The following is a 16044-nucleotide window of genomic DNA, read 5'->3' as shown; positions in this document are numbered from 1 at the left end:
GTGTGCATTTTTTAGGTTTTCCATGTATTCTGGCAGAAAAAAAATGCTAAACGCTATATATAAGCATTTTTTTTTCTGCCAAAAGAACTGGCAGGTTTTAAGCCCAGTGTGCATGGACCCCTAATGTATATCTATTATGCCACAGTATTGTGTGTTGTGTTAAGTCAGTCTGTTCATTTAAATGTACTGGCAGATGTACCAAGAGAGACACATGAAGCATTTCTGGCAGCACACCACAATGCAACACGCATAAATCCTTACCATAATAAAATATATCCTGCAGATTTTAAACAGTCAGGGGTTGATTTACTAAAACTGGAGAGTGCAAAATCTGGTGCAGGTCTGCATAGAAATCAATTACCATTCAGGTTTTTTTTTTGTATTGAACAAGCTGAAATTAGAAGCTGATTGCTACAATGCACAGCTTCACCAGATTTTGCACTCTCTAGTTTTAGTAAATTGCTCATGCATGTCTTTATGGACCTTGCTTTGTGCACTGATGTGCAGTCATGTTGGAAGAGGAAGAGGCCATCCCCAAATGTTGGGAGCATGAAATTGTCTAAAATGTTTTGCTATGCCGACACCTTAAGAGTTCCCTTTACTGAAACTAAGGGGCCAAACCCAACCACTGAAAAAAAAAAAACCCACATCATAATCCCCCCCTCCGCCAAATTAATTGGGCCAGTGCACAAAGCAAGGTCCATAAAGACATGGATTAGCGAGTTTGGGGTGGAGGAACTTGACTGGCCTTCACAGAATCCTGACCTCAACCCGATAGAACACTTTTGGGATGAATTAGAGTGCAGACTGTGAGCCAGGCCTTCTCGTCCAAAATCAGTGCCTGACCTCACAAATGCCCTTCTGGAAGAATAGTCAAACATTTCCATAGACGCACTCCTAAACCTTGTGGACAGCCTTCCTAGAAGAGTTGAAGCGGTTATAGCTGCAAAGGGTGGGCCCACTCAATATTGCACCCTACGGACTAAGACTGGGATGCCATTAAAGTTTATGTGCTTGTAAAGGCAGGCATCCCAATACTATTAGTAATATAGTGTACGTGTTACTCTTGCCTCCAGCTACCATACACTATAAAACAACCACAACAGAAAGCAGAGGGAGGCTATGGAAATAATTAGGAACACATATCTCTCTAGCCGGCTGGGAAAATTTGCAAGTGGTGTACATTGGTAAAGAGTAAAATTATAAAAATAAAATTGCAGGGTGAATTAAAAAAAAAAGCGATACAAATTTTACAGGCTCTCTTTTCCCATTTCTTTTTTTAGACATACAAGAAATCGTCAAAATCCGATCACAATAGAACAGCAGCCAGCTTAGATCTGAAGAACGGATATCACAAGGAATTAATGAATGCAAGCAATGGTTTTGTTCACAAGAAACACAACTAGTATACGAAGACTATGAAAAAGAAGATAAAACCCCTGTTTACATTTTTATTTAAACAGGCTGATAGGCTTCCTCTTAACTACTGACCAAATTCAATTTATGTTCAAGGATTTTTTTCATAATCAATACCCCAAATTATTTTGATATGTAGGATACAATGGTAAAGCACCAGGTGCTTTATTATCTCTAAATGTCATCATACCAATAATCAAGATGAGAAGTATTTCGAATTGTAGTCCAGAAAATGCCTTATAACAGCCCACTGACATTCTTTTACATGTTTTAACAATTTTTAATTTAATGTAGGCCTTTGTATGCACTAAAATTTAAATTCTGCGAAAAAGACTTGCTTATTACTTTAAGCTAACCAGCTAGATTACTTCTTTTAATGAACTGTACAGAAGTGAGTGCCTTTTGTGCATTTATACACACACACACACACATATAAGTGGTTTCAATGCATTGTTTGCGAGAGCCTGGAGTTTGACACTTTTAAATTGAATGTTTCTGAACCTATATAAAGCACCACCAATTAGAACCAATGATGACTTTACAAAGCAGGTCCAAATAATGTATATTTCGGTTTCAGTGGATATGTCCACATTGAATCATCCATCAACTTCTTAACTCTTAGGAAATCTGATGACAAGCCTTGTCCCTTAATGCAGCTAAGGGTATCACTACAATATAGATGGATTGTTATAAAAAAAATGATGAAGCTGTAGGAAAAACAAAGTGACCCTACCTAACTATATTATTATTATACAAGATTTATATAGCGCCAACAGTTTGAGCAGCGCTTTATATAAGGGAAGACCAAACAGCAACATTTCAATTCAATACAAGAGCGTAGGATGGCCCTTCTCCTGGGAGCTTACAATCTAATAGGGAGGGGCTGGTGGGATAAATGGTAATAAGTGTGAGGCATGAACTGATGGGAGAATTGGTTATTAACCACTTAAGCCCCGGAAGATTTGGCTGCGCAAAGACCAGGCCCTATTTTGCGATTCGGCATTGCGTGATTTAAACGAACAATTGCGCGGTCGTGCGATGCTGTACCCAAACAAAATTTACGTCTTTTTTCCCCACAAATAGAGCTTTCTTTTGGTGGTATTTGATCACCTGTGAGACTTATTTTTGAACTATAAACAAAAAAAGAGCGACAATTTTGAAAAAAAAACAATATTTTTCACATATTTTTATATGAAATTCTCAAAAAAAAAAAATTAAAAATACAATTTTAACATTTTAGGCCAATTTGTTTTCTGCTGCATATTTTTGGTAAAAAGAAAAAAAAAATCGCAATAAGCGTATTTTGATTGGTTTGCGCAAAAGTTATTGCGTTTACTAACTACGGGAAAGATTGTCATTTTTATTGTTTTTTTTTTTTTTTACTGAGATTTTTTGCGGGACTGTGACATTGCGGCGGACAGATCAGACCCCTGACTGACATTTTTGACACTTTTGGGAGTACCAATGACATTACTACAGTAATCAGTGCTATAAATATGCACTGTTACTGTCAAAATGACACTGGCAGGGAAGGGGTTCACTTTATTGGTGATCAAGGGGTTAAGTGTGTCCCTAGGGGCGTGATTCTAACTATGGAGGGGCATGGCTTGTGATGTAATCACAGAGACATACGATACTACTACAGCAGGATCGCATAGCCTCTGTGATTACTTTAGTGAGAATGACAGACGGCGTGTTTACATCAACCGTCTGTCTTTCTCCCTCTGCAGCAGGAGATCGCGAGTGAGCCGTCGGTCACTCGCGCTAGCTCCCACAGGCGGCTGAGCGAGTGACGTACCCCTACATCACTTTGCCCAGCAGCGGCTGCATGCCGCTGTATATCTGCGGTGGGCGGTCGTTATGTGGTTAACTGAAGGCAGGATAGGCTTCCCTGAAAAGAGGAGTTTTCATGGGTCGCCTAAAATGGGGACAGAGTAGGAGATAGCCGGGAGAAGCTCTGGAGAATTCCTGCAGACAAGCATGGGAGGAGAAGACAAGGGAGCTAGAGAACAGGACTTCTTGGGAGGAGCGGAGAGGACAGTTTGGTTGATATTTGGGGATGTAGCTCAGAGCAGAGTTTTAAATGCCTTTGTATGTTATGGTTAACGTTTTGAATTTTTTTCGTTGGGCAATGGGAAGTCACTGGAGGGATTGGCAGAGAGAGGTGGCAGACACTGAATGGTTGGTAGGATAGATGAGTCTGGCAGTAGCATTCATGAAGGGGGGATAGCCTGTGCAGAGGAAAGTCTATGAGGAGGAAGTTACAATAATCAAGGCGAGAGATAACAAGGGAGTGAATAGTTGCTTAGTGGTTTTAATGGGTAACAAGAGGCGTATTTTGGAGGTGTTACAGAGGTGAAGTCTACAAGAATTGGGCAATGATTGGGTGTTTGGGGTTGAAAACTCTATAATAACTGCTGGTGACATAACCAGGAAGAAAGAGCGGTTGAGGGATCCTGCAAGTTGGTTTTAGCAGGGAATGGATAAAGGCAGCAGGCAATTACGTCCACCAGAAACAAAAAATATTTGTTGTGCAAGGACATGTCATTGAGATTTCTGCTATGCAATGCATATCATGCAGTATAAAGTTATTATAAGCTGCGTACACTTTATTGCTTATCACTTACTACTTATCTTCCTAAAATAGATCTCAGCATTTCAAGATTGTCATTTAAGATGACTTATTGATTAGTAACTTTTAATCAAATAACCTTATTCTAAAGATATCATTATTGAGTGGCCTAACTGTGCTTTAAATTCAGCCTTTGTCAACCCTTTTACCCTAGAGGAGGGGTTGAAATAATTTTCAGATCTCAAGGAAACCCAGCTAAAATCAGGGGTCAGTGGGAGAAATGCCCATTCAATAGCAGCCAATGCAGAAAAAAAAACTCACCTTACCGTGGTAGTCAGAATGCCTCCTATCCAGACAGCTAAAAAGATCCTGGGGTCCTGGCACTGGCAAATGGTACTAGACCTAAAACTATATGAGCACCATCAGGGGGGTGATAAATCAATCATAGCTCAAGAAACCACTAGGCAACCTCTGGGGGAACCTTAGGATTCAGCTGAACCCTGGTTGAGAATAGCTGCTCTAATTTGTCAAAATGCATTATTTTCCTGTGGTAAATAATATACAGTGGTGATCGAAAGTTTGGGCACTCCAGGTAAAAATTTGTATTAATGTGCATAAAGAAGCTAAAGGAAAGATGGAAAAATCTCCAAAAGGCATCAAATTACAGATTAGACATTCTTATAGTATGTCAACAAAAGTTAGATTTTATTTCCATCATTGACACTTTCAAAATTACAGAAAACAAAAAAACAGCGTCTGCAAAAGTTAGGGCACCCTGCAGAATTTATAGCATGCACTGCCCCCTTTGCAAGGCTGAGACCTGCCAGTGTCATGGATTGTTCTCAATCATCGTCTGGGAAGACAAGGTGATGACAATCTCAAAGGTTTTAAATGCCCAGACTCATCTGACCTTGCCCCAACAACCAGCAACATGGGATCTTCTAAGCAGTTGTCTAGAAAACTGAAACTGAAAATAGTTGACGCTCACAAAGCTGGAGAAGGCTATAAGAAGATAGCAAAGCGTTTTCAGATGTCAATATCCTCTGTTTGGAATGCAATTAAGAAATGGCAGTCATCAGGAACAGTGGAAGTTAAAGCAAGATCTGGAAGACCAAGAAAAATATCAGACAGAACAGCTCGCAGGATTGTGAGAAAAACAATTCAAAACCCACGTTTGACTGCATGATCCCTCCAGAAAGATCTGGCAGACACTGGAGTTGTGGTACACTATTCCACTATAAAGAGATACTTGTACAAATATGGTCTTCATGGAAGAGTCATCAGAAGAAAACCTCTTCTAAGTCCTCACCACAAAAATCACAGTTTGAACTTTGCAAATGAACATATAGACAAGCCTGATGCATTTTGGAAACAAGTTCTGTGGACCGATGAGGTTAAAATTTAACTTTTGGGCCGGAATGAGCAAAAGGTACGTTTGGAGAAGAAGGGGCACAGAATTTAATGAACAGAACCTCTCTCCAACTGTTAAGCATGGGGGTGGATCAGTTATGCTTTGGAGTTGTATTGCAGCCAGTGGCACAGGGAACATCTCACGAGTAGAAGGAAAAATGGATTCAAAAAAATTTCAGCAAATTTAAGTTAAAGTTAAAGAGAGGATGGCTTCTACAAATGGATAATGATCCTAAACACACCTTGAAATCCACGGGGGATTACATCAAGAGGCGTAAACTGAAGGTTTTGCCATGGCCTTCACAATCTCCTGACCTCAACATAATTGAAAATCTATGGATAGACCTTAAAAGAGCAGTGCGTGACAGACAGCCCAGAAATCTCAAAGAACTGGAAGACTTTTGTAAGGAAGAATGGGCAAAGATACCTCGAACAAGAATTGAAAGACTCTTTGCTGGCTACAAAAAGAGTTTACAAGCTGTGATACTTGCCAAAGGGGGCAGTACAATATATTAACTCTGCAGGGTGCCCAAACTTTTGCAGACGCCTTTTTTTGTTTTCTGTTATTTTGAAAGTGTAAATGATGGAAATAAAATCTAACTTTTGTTGACATATTATAAGAATGTCTAATCTGTAATTTGATGCCTTTTGGAGATTTTTCCATCTTTCCTTGGCTTCTTTATGCACATTAATACACATTTTTACCTGGGGTGCCCGAACTTTCGATCACCACTGTAGATAACACAAGTGAGTCAAGTGTAGCCAAAAAAAGAAGATCAGCCTGTGTGTGTCTGTTCATACTAATGTTCTCATTACCATCAGCTGGAACATAGAGACTGGAGTATGGAAAAGTTAAGAAAATAAATTGAAGCTTTTTCCTAGAACAGACTGATCTCAGCTGACATTTCTACATGCTAAAAAGGACTACAAAATTTAGCATGTTCGCTATGAAAAAAAAACTTTTATTTCTACCAATGTTTCCCCAAGGACATATTCCACAATATCCACAATTTCCTAAAAACACGTTATAAAATGTGTACAATCAGATTGATGTGACAGGCAAAACATTCAGTTAATCAGCGGTTTATTTCAAGAAGTGTTTGGGGCCCACTCACAGTTAAGTTTTCCATTGTGATAATAAATATGTATGTTGGTTTAGAACAGCCCATTCATTATGAATAGGCTATAAGTGCATCAGGATGGATGAAAAAAATGTTTAAAAAAAAAAAAGGTGCACAACAGTGCACCACAAGACACTATATAACTGTGGTACATTGGGCTGTACTATACAATGTGTTGGGGTGCCATCCACAACAAGTTGCAACACACCACATAAAGCAGGTATGCTGCTATGCATTGTGGCAACACACCTATTGCCACAATGCAGAGGTATGAATTGGCCTTAAAAAGCTGGCTATAAACTCTGCAGCAGTTTATTTTCATGTTACACTAGCAACTGCATTCCCTCATTCATTTCCGTTTGTAGCTGTACAAGCAAAGAGCAGAACAGAACACTGTCAAATATAATCATAGCCATGGACAATTAATGGAGTAAGGCTTTCTAGATTGAACCAGTTCCTTATTGCTTTTTGCTGTTAATAAATCTAATCTAAATTGGTTAAATGAAAACTTGTTGCTCCACCTCTTAAATTATGGACCATTCATTTTAATCAGAGTTCTCCAAACTTTCTAAACGATGGGCCATTTTACAGTTCTTCAAACCTTAGGGGGGCTGAACTGTGGTCAGTGGGAGAAGAAAAATGTCCTGGCATCAATGGGAGTAAACAATACTCCATGACTAGTATCATTGGGAGGAGTAGTACCCCATCATTATTGTCAATGGGAGGAATAGTGCCCAATCGTTGGTATTAATGGGAGGAATAGTGTCCCATCGTTGGTGTCAATGGGAGGAATAGTGCCCCATCGTTGGTGTCAATGGGAGGAATAGTGCCCCATCATTGGTGTCAATGGGAAGAATAGTTTGCCATCATTGGTGTTCGTGGGAGGAATAGTGGCCCATTCTTGGTGTCAGTGGTAGGAACTTTCAGCAACAAAGGGGGGGGGGATCATGCCCCCATGCCGCAGTTTGGAGGCCACTAATTTTAACCAAAGGAAGCATATCTCATTCCTATGACTTATGTCAGAGGTAACAAACAGAAGGACTAATTATTGCATGTTTTGCATTAGTGCATTGTTTTCCAAATGCACTAATGAGTGTTATGCTCATTGGTGTAATATGTTAGTATTAGTAAATTTATTCTAAATGGCACTCCAACAGGCCTTCTCAATGCTCAAGTTGCAGCCCTGCCAAGAATGCTGCATTTGGTGCATTAAGCAGCATAATCAAATGAATGGCTGTCTTAATGCATTGCACCATAACACGCAGCATAAGAAGCATGCCCTAATAAGGGTCCTTAGACCCATTCAGATAACCCAAAAAAGTGTGCACAGGGCAGCAATTGTTGCACTTATCACATTATATATATATACATACATACACACACAATCTCATGAAAGTGGGTGAGTACACCCCTGATATTTTTTTAATATTTTTTTTTATATCTTTTCATGTGACAACACTGAAAAAATGAGACTTTGCTACAATGTAAAGCAGTGAGTGTACAGCTTGTATAACAGTGTAAATTTGCTGTCCCCTCAAAATAACAACACACAGCCATTAATGTCTAAACCGCTGGAACAAAAGTGAGTACACACCTAAGTGAAAATGTCCCGAAGTGTCAATATTTTGTGTGGCCACCATTATTTTCCAGCACTGCCTTAACCCTCTTGGGCTTGGAGTTCACCAGAGCTTCACAGGCTGCCACTGGAATCCTCTTCCACTCCTCCATAACATCATCACAGAGCTGGTGGATGTTAGAGACCTTGCACTCCTCCACCTTCTGTTTGAGTATTCCCCACAGATGCTCAATAGGGTTTAGGTCTAAAAACATGCTTGGTCAGTTTATCACTTTTACCTTTCGCTTCCTTAGCAAGGCAGTGGTCATCTTGGAGGTGTGTTTGGGGTCATTATGTTGGAATACTGCCCTGCGGCCCAGTCTCCGAAGGGAGGGGATCATGCTCTGCTTGATGTCACAGCACATATTGGCATTCATGGTTCCCTTAATGAACTGTAGCATCCCAGTGTCGGCAGCACTCATGCAGCCCCAGACAATGACACTCCCACCACCTTGCTTGACTGTAGGCATGACACACTTGTCTTTGTACTCCTCGACTTGTTGCCGCCCTACACACTTGACACCATCTGAACCAAATACGTTTATCTTGGTCTCATCAGACCACAGAACAGGGTTCCAGTAATCCATTTCCTTAGACTGCTTGTCCTCAGCAAACTGAGTTTGCTGAGGACAAATATAGTTTATAGATACATTTATTTGTATTTTGGTTACATTTAGCGCAGCTTTTTTATTTTTGTTGATTTTTGGTGTTGTCTCACTATAAGCTGCAGCTTGCATATATATTAACGTGGTTATACTTTTGATACATTACCAAATTTAACACACCTGCTCCCCATTCACACCTGAGACCTATGTAGTGCAATACATAAATAGATAAATTAATATAAGTCCATCAAAGGGGGACAAGTCTAATACAATGAGTATGTTGGTAGGAGATGGGTGCTGGCTCGTGGACGGCTGCTCTGTGTTCAAACAAGAAGGGGCTTGTTCAGTGACTAGGAAAAAAACATAAGCGCCATCCGAGTGCAGCATAAAATGTTTATTTATGGCAGAAGAAATGTAGGTACTCACACTTAAGTAAAGAGTGTGCTTCTGGCTCAATAAGTCATATCATAGGGGTCCCCTGGGAGGAGGGATGCCTCAGGCCTCTAAAGAGGGAGCGCATGCTCCGCAAACACGTCGCCTTGGCAACCCCCCTGCACCCGGAAGTCGAGCACAGGAGAAGCCGCTGGACTGTCAGCAAAGCGGCTGACATCTATCAGCCGCGTCCTAGGATTGGGCAGCCGCTGAGGCCATCCTGAGGCATCCCTCCTCCCAGGGGACCCTTATGATATGACTTATTGAGCCAGGAGCACACTCTTTACTTAAGTGTGCGTACCTACATTTCTTCTGCCATAAATAAACATTTTATTCTGAACTCAGATGGCACTTGTGTTTTTTCCTTAGTTTTTGTATCATTAATGAGTCACATGACACCGGGGAGGGAAAATGGCTAATTGGGGCCCGATTTGGACATTTTTACTTAGGGGTGTACTCACTTTTTCTGCCAGCAGTTTAGATATTAATGGCTGTGTGTTGAGTTATTTTTAGGCGACAGCAAATTTACACTGTTATACAAACTGTACACTCACTACTTTAAATTGTAGCAAAGTGTAATTTCTTCAGTGTTGTCACATGAAAAGATATAATAAAATATTTACAAAAATGTCATGAGTGTACTCACTTTGAGATACTGTGTATGTATATATATATATATATATATATATATATATATATATATATAAACAGTTTAATTGATATATTAAACCTCTTGCTGCAACTTCCTGCTGGTCTTTTAGGTGAATCTTACAGTGATTCTAAAGGCAAAATATTTTTTACCTTAACGCATTTTCTGCACTCTCTGATCTGAAGCCTGTCCTATCAGTTTAAGGTCATACGCAGGACATGAACATGGAACCATCAGTAAACTCGCTCTTAGCACAAAACAGCTGAGCTACATTGACACATAAGTTGGCAGCCTGGCATTAAGGTGCACCTGCATGCTGCTGCATATTTATGAGTTAGGCTGGTGAAACAGGTTAACAGTCAAAAAGGGAGCAAATAATAGTTTCAGGTTACATACACTTTAAGCAAGTAAACAGTTATTATACTTTTCTTAAAAGTCTATTGCGAGACACAGAAATTCTGATACTGTTGGATTATACTGCCACCTACAAGAGGACTGGACTCTGGCAAACAAGAAAAAGTATGTCAGCCCCAGGGTGACCCCCTTCTCTACTCAGCAAGCCTCAATTTGTAGCAAGCAGTACCAACAGTACACAGAGTGATGGGACCGGTGTCCTTTAATGGACTCCAAGAAAAGTATTTAAAGGAAAGTACAGAAAATGGGATTTTTGACTTACCGTAAAATCCATTTCTCTGATGTTCGAAGGACACAGCTCCTGATAATCTTACCATTTGGTTATACTGCCCCCTACAGGAGTAGGACACTAGGCAGAAAAAAAAATCTGGCTTTGCCCATGGGCAGTCCCAGGGGGTATACTTCCTCTCTCTGCTATAGGCAGTTACAAGCAGTGTCAGAATTAATTAAAACTCCACAGAGGGGTGGGTGCTGTGTCTGTCAGTGACCATCAGAGAAATGGATTTTATGGTAAGTCAAAAATCCCATTTTCGCTTTCATTTATTGACTGGGGATTGTCCTGAGGGAAAGGGGGGTGGCCCATATACTAAGTTGACACGTGGACTGGGTCAAGGTGTACAATGGTGAGAAGAAGTTTTGAGAAAAGTATTTTAATTTGTGTAGTAGTGCAGGAGGGATAAGAATGAGCAGCTGAAAGGGGTATCAGAGGCAAGGGATTGTGTCTTGTGAGTTTACGGAACTCCCTGTGCACCTATATGCTAAAGAGGCAAACTACCTACAGACCTACCCTAGGTACACATTCAGCCTGCCACATATAGAAATTGTGATGCTCCTTCATGCAGAAAGCTTACCAAAGGACTTAGCTGCTCTCCTACTTTTAGCCCTAGAGGATAAAGGCTCCAGATATCTTTTCCACAGGACCCGTTAAATCTAAATGATTTAACACAATCTGCTACAGTTTGTACTAAAGTGGGGTACACACTATGAGAAAATCGGAACAAAAAGTCCGTACGAGGCACAATTGTTTGAATTTCATATAATGTGTACATCCAATTTCCGAATTTGTAAACGAAAATTTTCGAAGGGACAAACTCCAATTTTTTTCTCATACTTGAACAGAGTGAATGATTGTCGTATAATGTGTACTGTTTTCGGACAAGAAAAATCAGATACAAAAGACTGCGGATGATCAGAAACAAACTACAAAGAACAGTGAAAAAGGCTAGCAAACAGACTTTTCTCAGCAAAGCTAAAGAAAAGTACATCTATCCATCAAAAAACTGAGGCATGCTAGGTAGAGGAGGGGGGTTTTCTGTGGTTTGCCTACACAGGCCAGTACCCTCCCTCTTGATTCCTCTTTAATACAGAAAGCTTTCCATTTTAAACATCCGTTTTCTCTCAAACACTACTTCCTTTTCTTTTGAGCTACAAACTGGGCATCAGTCACAGTCTGTGTGCATTATTCACAGAGCACAGTCATTCATGGCCAGAATCCCTACTCATTCTGTTCCAATGAAGCCAAAGTTTTTCAGTGGGATGCAGACTTTCCCAAGATGGTTGCTGGTTGAAAAACCTGATCGGGTGACATTTTCTATTTGTGTCTCAGTCTAAAATGCGTGCCCCTAGTGGCACTCACACAAAAACCCAATATAAAGAGGTGCTTCCCAACATAGCATGACCAGCTATCCACCATGGTTTTAAGGAAGACCTGTGTGATTTTAAAATACTGGAGGTTGCCATTTCTCATAACCTCAAATTGTGGCTTGTGTCCGACTCTCTCTTTGGCCTGACTAAAAAGATATTTCAACCATTCCTTAACCACTTACCGCCCGCCCGCCGTCATATGACGGCGGGACGGTGCGGCTATTATCCTGGGCGGACGTCATATGACGTGACCCAGGAAATGCACGGCAGGCGCGCGATCGCGGGCGCGCCGCCGTGCACTGCCGGTGTCGGGGTGTCCCCGGGACACCCCCCGTCACCGGCAGGGGGGAAACAGCCACTGGGCGTGGCTGTTTCCCACGTGATCGGCTGTGTTCCAATGACACAGCCGATCACAATGGAGGCGGCCGGGAGATGACCGCGCATGCGCGATCGGGAGCGCGCAGCGCGGTCATGTCGGTGGCACTGTGTTCCGTAGGAACACAGCTGTCACCGGCAGTAGTAAACAGTCACTGATAGTGACTGTTTACTATGTGATCGGCTGTGAATCCATTCACAGCCGATCAGAAAATGTAAACAAAGAGCAGTAACTCAGTGTTACTAGCTCTTCTCTCCTCATACAGTTTCCAGTATGAGGGGAGAAGAGCTAGAAATAGTGAGTTACTGCTCTGTACACATGTAAAAGTAAAATCACACTAATAAAGGTCCCCCCACACAGTCCTCAGCCCCCCCCAATGTCACCTGTCACCCAACAGTCACCTCATCAGTGCCCAGAAATTGACACCCATAACGTTCACATGTGAGCGCAGCGATCGCAGGCAGAATCACTGCGATTCTGCCCGCAATCCGGAAATCATTGCAAATTGCGGGACGCCTGTGCGTTGCCCGTTTTTTGCAATAGCACCCCAAACGCTGTGCGATGTTGCCACCATTTCCGCCTGCCGAATCGCGGTAACATCGCGCAAACAACGCATGACGCCCAAAAAAGGTACAAGAGCTTCTTTGGGGCGTCATGCGTTGTTTGCGTGATGTTACCTCAATTCGGCAGGCGGAAATCGCAGCAACATCGCACAGCGTTTGGGGTGCTATTGCAAATCACGGGCAACGCACAGGCGTCCCACAATTTGCAATGATTTCTGGATCACGGGCAGAATCGCAGTGATTCTGCCCGTGATCGCTACGCTCACATGTGAACGTAGCCTAAAATTCACCGGTCACCAGAGACTGCCATCAGTACCGCCGTGCACCATCGCCCGTCACCTGTCACCCATCAGTGACCATCGCCCGTCACCTGTCACCCCATCAATCACCGTCACCTGTCACCCCATCAGTCATCCGCACCTGTCACCCCATCAGTCACCGTCATCTGTCACCCTATCAATCATCGTCACTTGACACCCCATCAGTGATCCTCACTTGTCACCCCATCAATCATCGTCACATGTCACCCCGTCAGTGATTGTCATCTGTCACCCCATCAATCATCGTCACTTGTCACCTCATCAATCATCGTCACCTGTCACCTCATCAGTCATCGTCACCTGTCACCCCATCAGTCATCGTCACCTGTCACCCCATCAGTCATTGTCACCTGTCACCCCATCAGTCATTGTCACCTGTCACCCCATCAGTCATCGTCACCTGTTTGCCATATGCATGCAATCACTTACTGACCGCCTAACGACTATATGCGTCGGCCATTAAAAGCTAAATACTGGGGTTATGGCAGCAGATAGCCCCCATAACCCCGGTATTTTTTGAAACGGCGGGCGGTCGGCTTTCAGATAAGGGTGGTCCCAGTGGCGGATTCACTGCGGAATTACCCTTACGGTGCAGGGGAAGAGGTGCCCCCCCCTCCTGCCGCGTCCCAGACGTTTTCCCAGCTTACCGGACCAGCCGGCAGCGGGGAAAACTATCCGGTCCCGGATCCTCAGAGACAGGAAGTCGAGTGAGGGCAAGATGGCCCTCACTCAACTCTATGGTCTTGGAGGACCGGAGCTACGTCAAAAGACGTTGCCTAGCAACCGGTTTAAAGGGCCGCTTTTTTTTTTTCTTTTTTTTTTTTTCCTCTTTCAACAATTTTTTTTTTTTTCTTTTCTTTTTTAGTGTAGTTGTGAGGTGTGAGGTCTTTTTGACCCCAGATCTCACAATAAAGAGGACCTGTCATGCCTATTTCTATTACAAGGGATGTTTACATTCCTTGTAATAGGAATAAAAATGATCAAAACATTTTTTTTTTTTAAACTGTGTAAAAATAAAAAAATAATAAATAAAATAAATAGGAAAAAAAAAAAAAAAAAAAAATTAAAGCGCCCTGTCCCCGTTAGCTCGCGCGCAGAAGCAAACGCATACGCAATTCCCGCCCACATATGTAAACGATGTTCAAACCATACATGTGAGGTATCGCCGCGATCGTTAGAGCGAGAGCAATAATTTGAGCCCTAGACCTCCTCTGTAACTCTAAGCTAGTAACCTGCAGAAATTTTTAAAATGTTGCCTATGGGGATTTTTAAGTACCAATGTTTGGCGCCATTCTGTGAGCATGCGCAATTTTGAAGCATGACATGTTGGGTATCTAATTACTCGGCGTAATATTATCTTTCACATTATGGAAAAAAATTGGGCTAAATTTACTGTTTTCTTATTTTTTAGTTAAAAAAAGTGAATTTTTTTCAAAAAAATCGCATCTGGAAGACTGCTGCGCAAATATGGTGTGATAAAAAATATTGCAACGATCTCCATTTTATTCTCTAGGGTCTCTGCTAAAAAAAAATATATAATGTTTGGGGGTTCCAAGTAATTTTCTAGCAAAAAAAATGATTTTAGCTTGTAAACACCAAGTGTCAAAAATAGGCCCAGTCTTAAAGTGGATAAATGGACAACTTTGTGTAAAGCGCTACTTGGATGTTAGGCCTATGTGTGTGGCCAGGCTGTGAAAAAGTGTTACACATGTGGTATCGCCATACTCAGGAGGAATAGCAGAATGTATTTTGGGGTGCAATTTTTGCTATGTACATGCTATGTGTTAGAAATATTGCATAAATGGACAGCTTTGTGTAAAAAAAAATGTGTTTTCATTTTCTTTCCACATTTTCCAAAAACTTGTGGAAAAAAATGACATATTCAAAAGACTCATTATGCCTCAAAAATTATACGTTGGGCTGTTTGCTTTCCAAAATGGGGTCATTTTATGGGGGTTTCCATTGTCCTGGTGCTCCAGGGCCTTCAAAAGTGCGATAGGTTGTCAGGAAATTATATGTGTAATTTGTGCTCCTAGAATGCCGGACGGGGCTACTTGAATGTTAGGCCTCTGTATGTGGCCAGGCTGTGAAAAAGTCTCACACATGTGGTATCGCCATACTCAGGAGGAGTAGTAGAATGTGTTTTGGGGTGTAGTTGCAAGTATACATGTGCTGTGTGAGAGAAATAACCTGTTAATATGGCAATTTGTAAAAAAAAAAAAAAAAAATCTTCATTTTGCAAAGAGTTGTGGGAAAAAATGACAACTTCAAAAAACTCTCCATGCCCCTTATTAAATACCTTGGAATGTCTACTTTCCAAAAAGGGGTCATTTGGGGGGTATTTGTACTTTCCTGACTTTTTAGTGTCTCAAGAAATGAGATAGGCCTTCAGTACATCAGGTGTGAGCAAGTGTGATCAATTTTCAATGATTCGCACCATAGCTTGTGGACTCTATAACTTTCACAAAGACCAAATAATATACACTTACTTGGGTTATTTTTACCAAAGATAAGTAGCAGTATAAATTTTGGCCAAAATTTGTGAAGAAAAATGACTAATTTGCAAAATTTTATGACAGAAACAAAGAAAAATGCGTTTTTTCACGATATTTTCAGTCTTTTTTTATTTATAGCACAAAAAATAAAAAACCCAGTATTGATCAAATACCATCAAAAGAAAGCTCTATTTGTGTGAAAAAAAGGACACAATTTTTGTATGGGTACAGTGTTGCATGACTGAGTAATTCTCAGTCAAAGTGTGAGAGCGCTGAAAGCTGAAAATCGGTCTGGGCAGGAAGGGGGTGAAAGTGCACTGTAGGCAAGTGGTTAAATCATCAGAAAGTCCTCTTTATCAAACATGGAGAGTAACTGCAAGGTACAAAAGCAGTGATGGAGCATCCTTTGCAA

The 16044-nt window shown here is 41.4% G+C and overlaps 1 protein-coding gene across 1 annotated transcript in view; it reads left to right on the top strand.

Moving 5' to 3' along the window:
* ELOVL2 (ELOVL fatty acid elongase 2) overlaps nt 1-1747 on the top strand; it is a 177800-nt gene extending 176053 nt beyond the window's left edge. The window contains exon 8 of the mRNA XM_082258838.1: nt 1284-1747. Within this exon, the coding sequence (XP_082114964.1) occupies nt 1284-1406 (123 nt within the window). The 3' untranslated portion in view covers nt 1407-1747. The remainder of the gene's footprint in view (nt 1-1283) is intronic.
* Nucleotides 1748-16044: the final 14297 nt, after the last annotated feature.

The sequence above is a fragment of the Pelophylax lessonae genome, assembly GCF_965119305.1.
Source record: "Pelophylax lessonae genome assembly, chromosome: 5".
Classification (NCBI taxonomy): Eukaryota; Metazoa; Chordata; class Amphibia; order Anura; family Ranidae; genus Pelophylax; species Pelophylax lessonae.
This window is presented reverse-complemented; position numbering and strand designations above follow the sequence as displayed.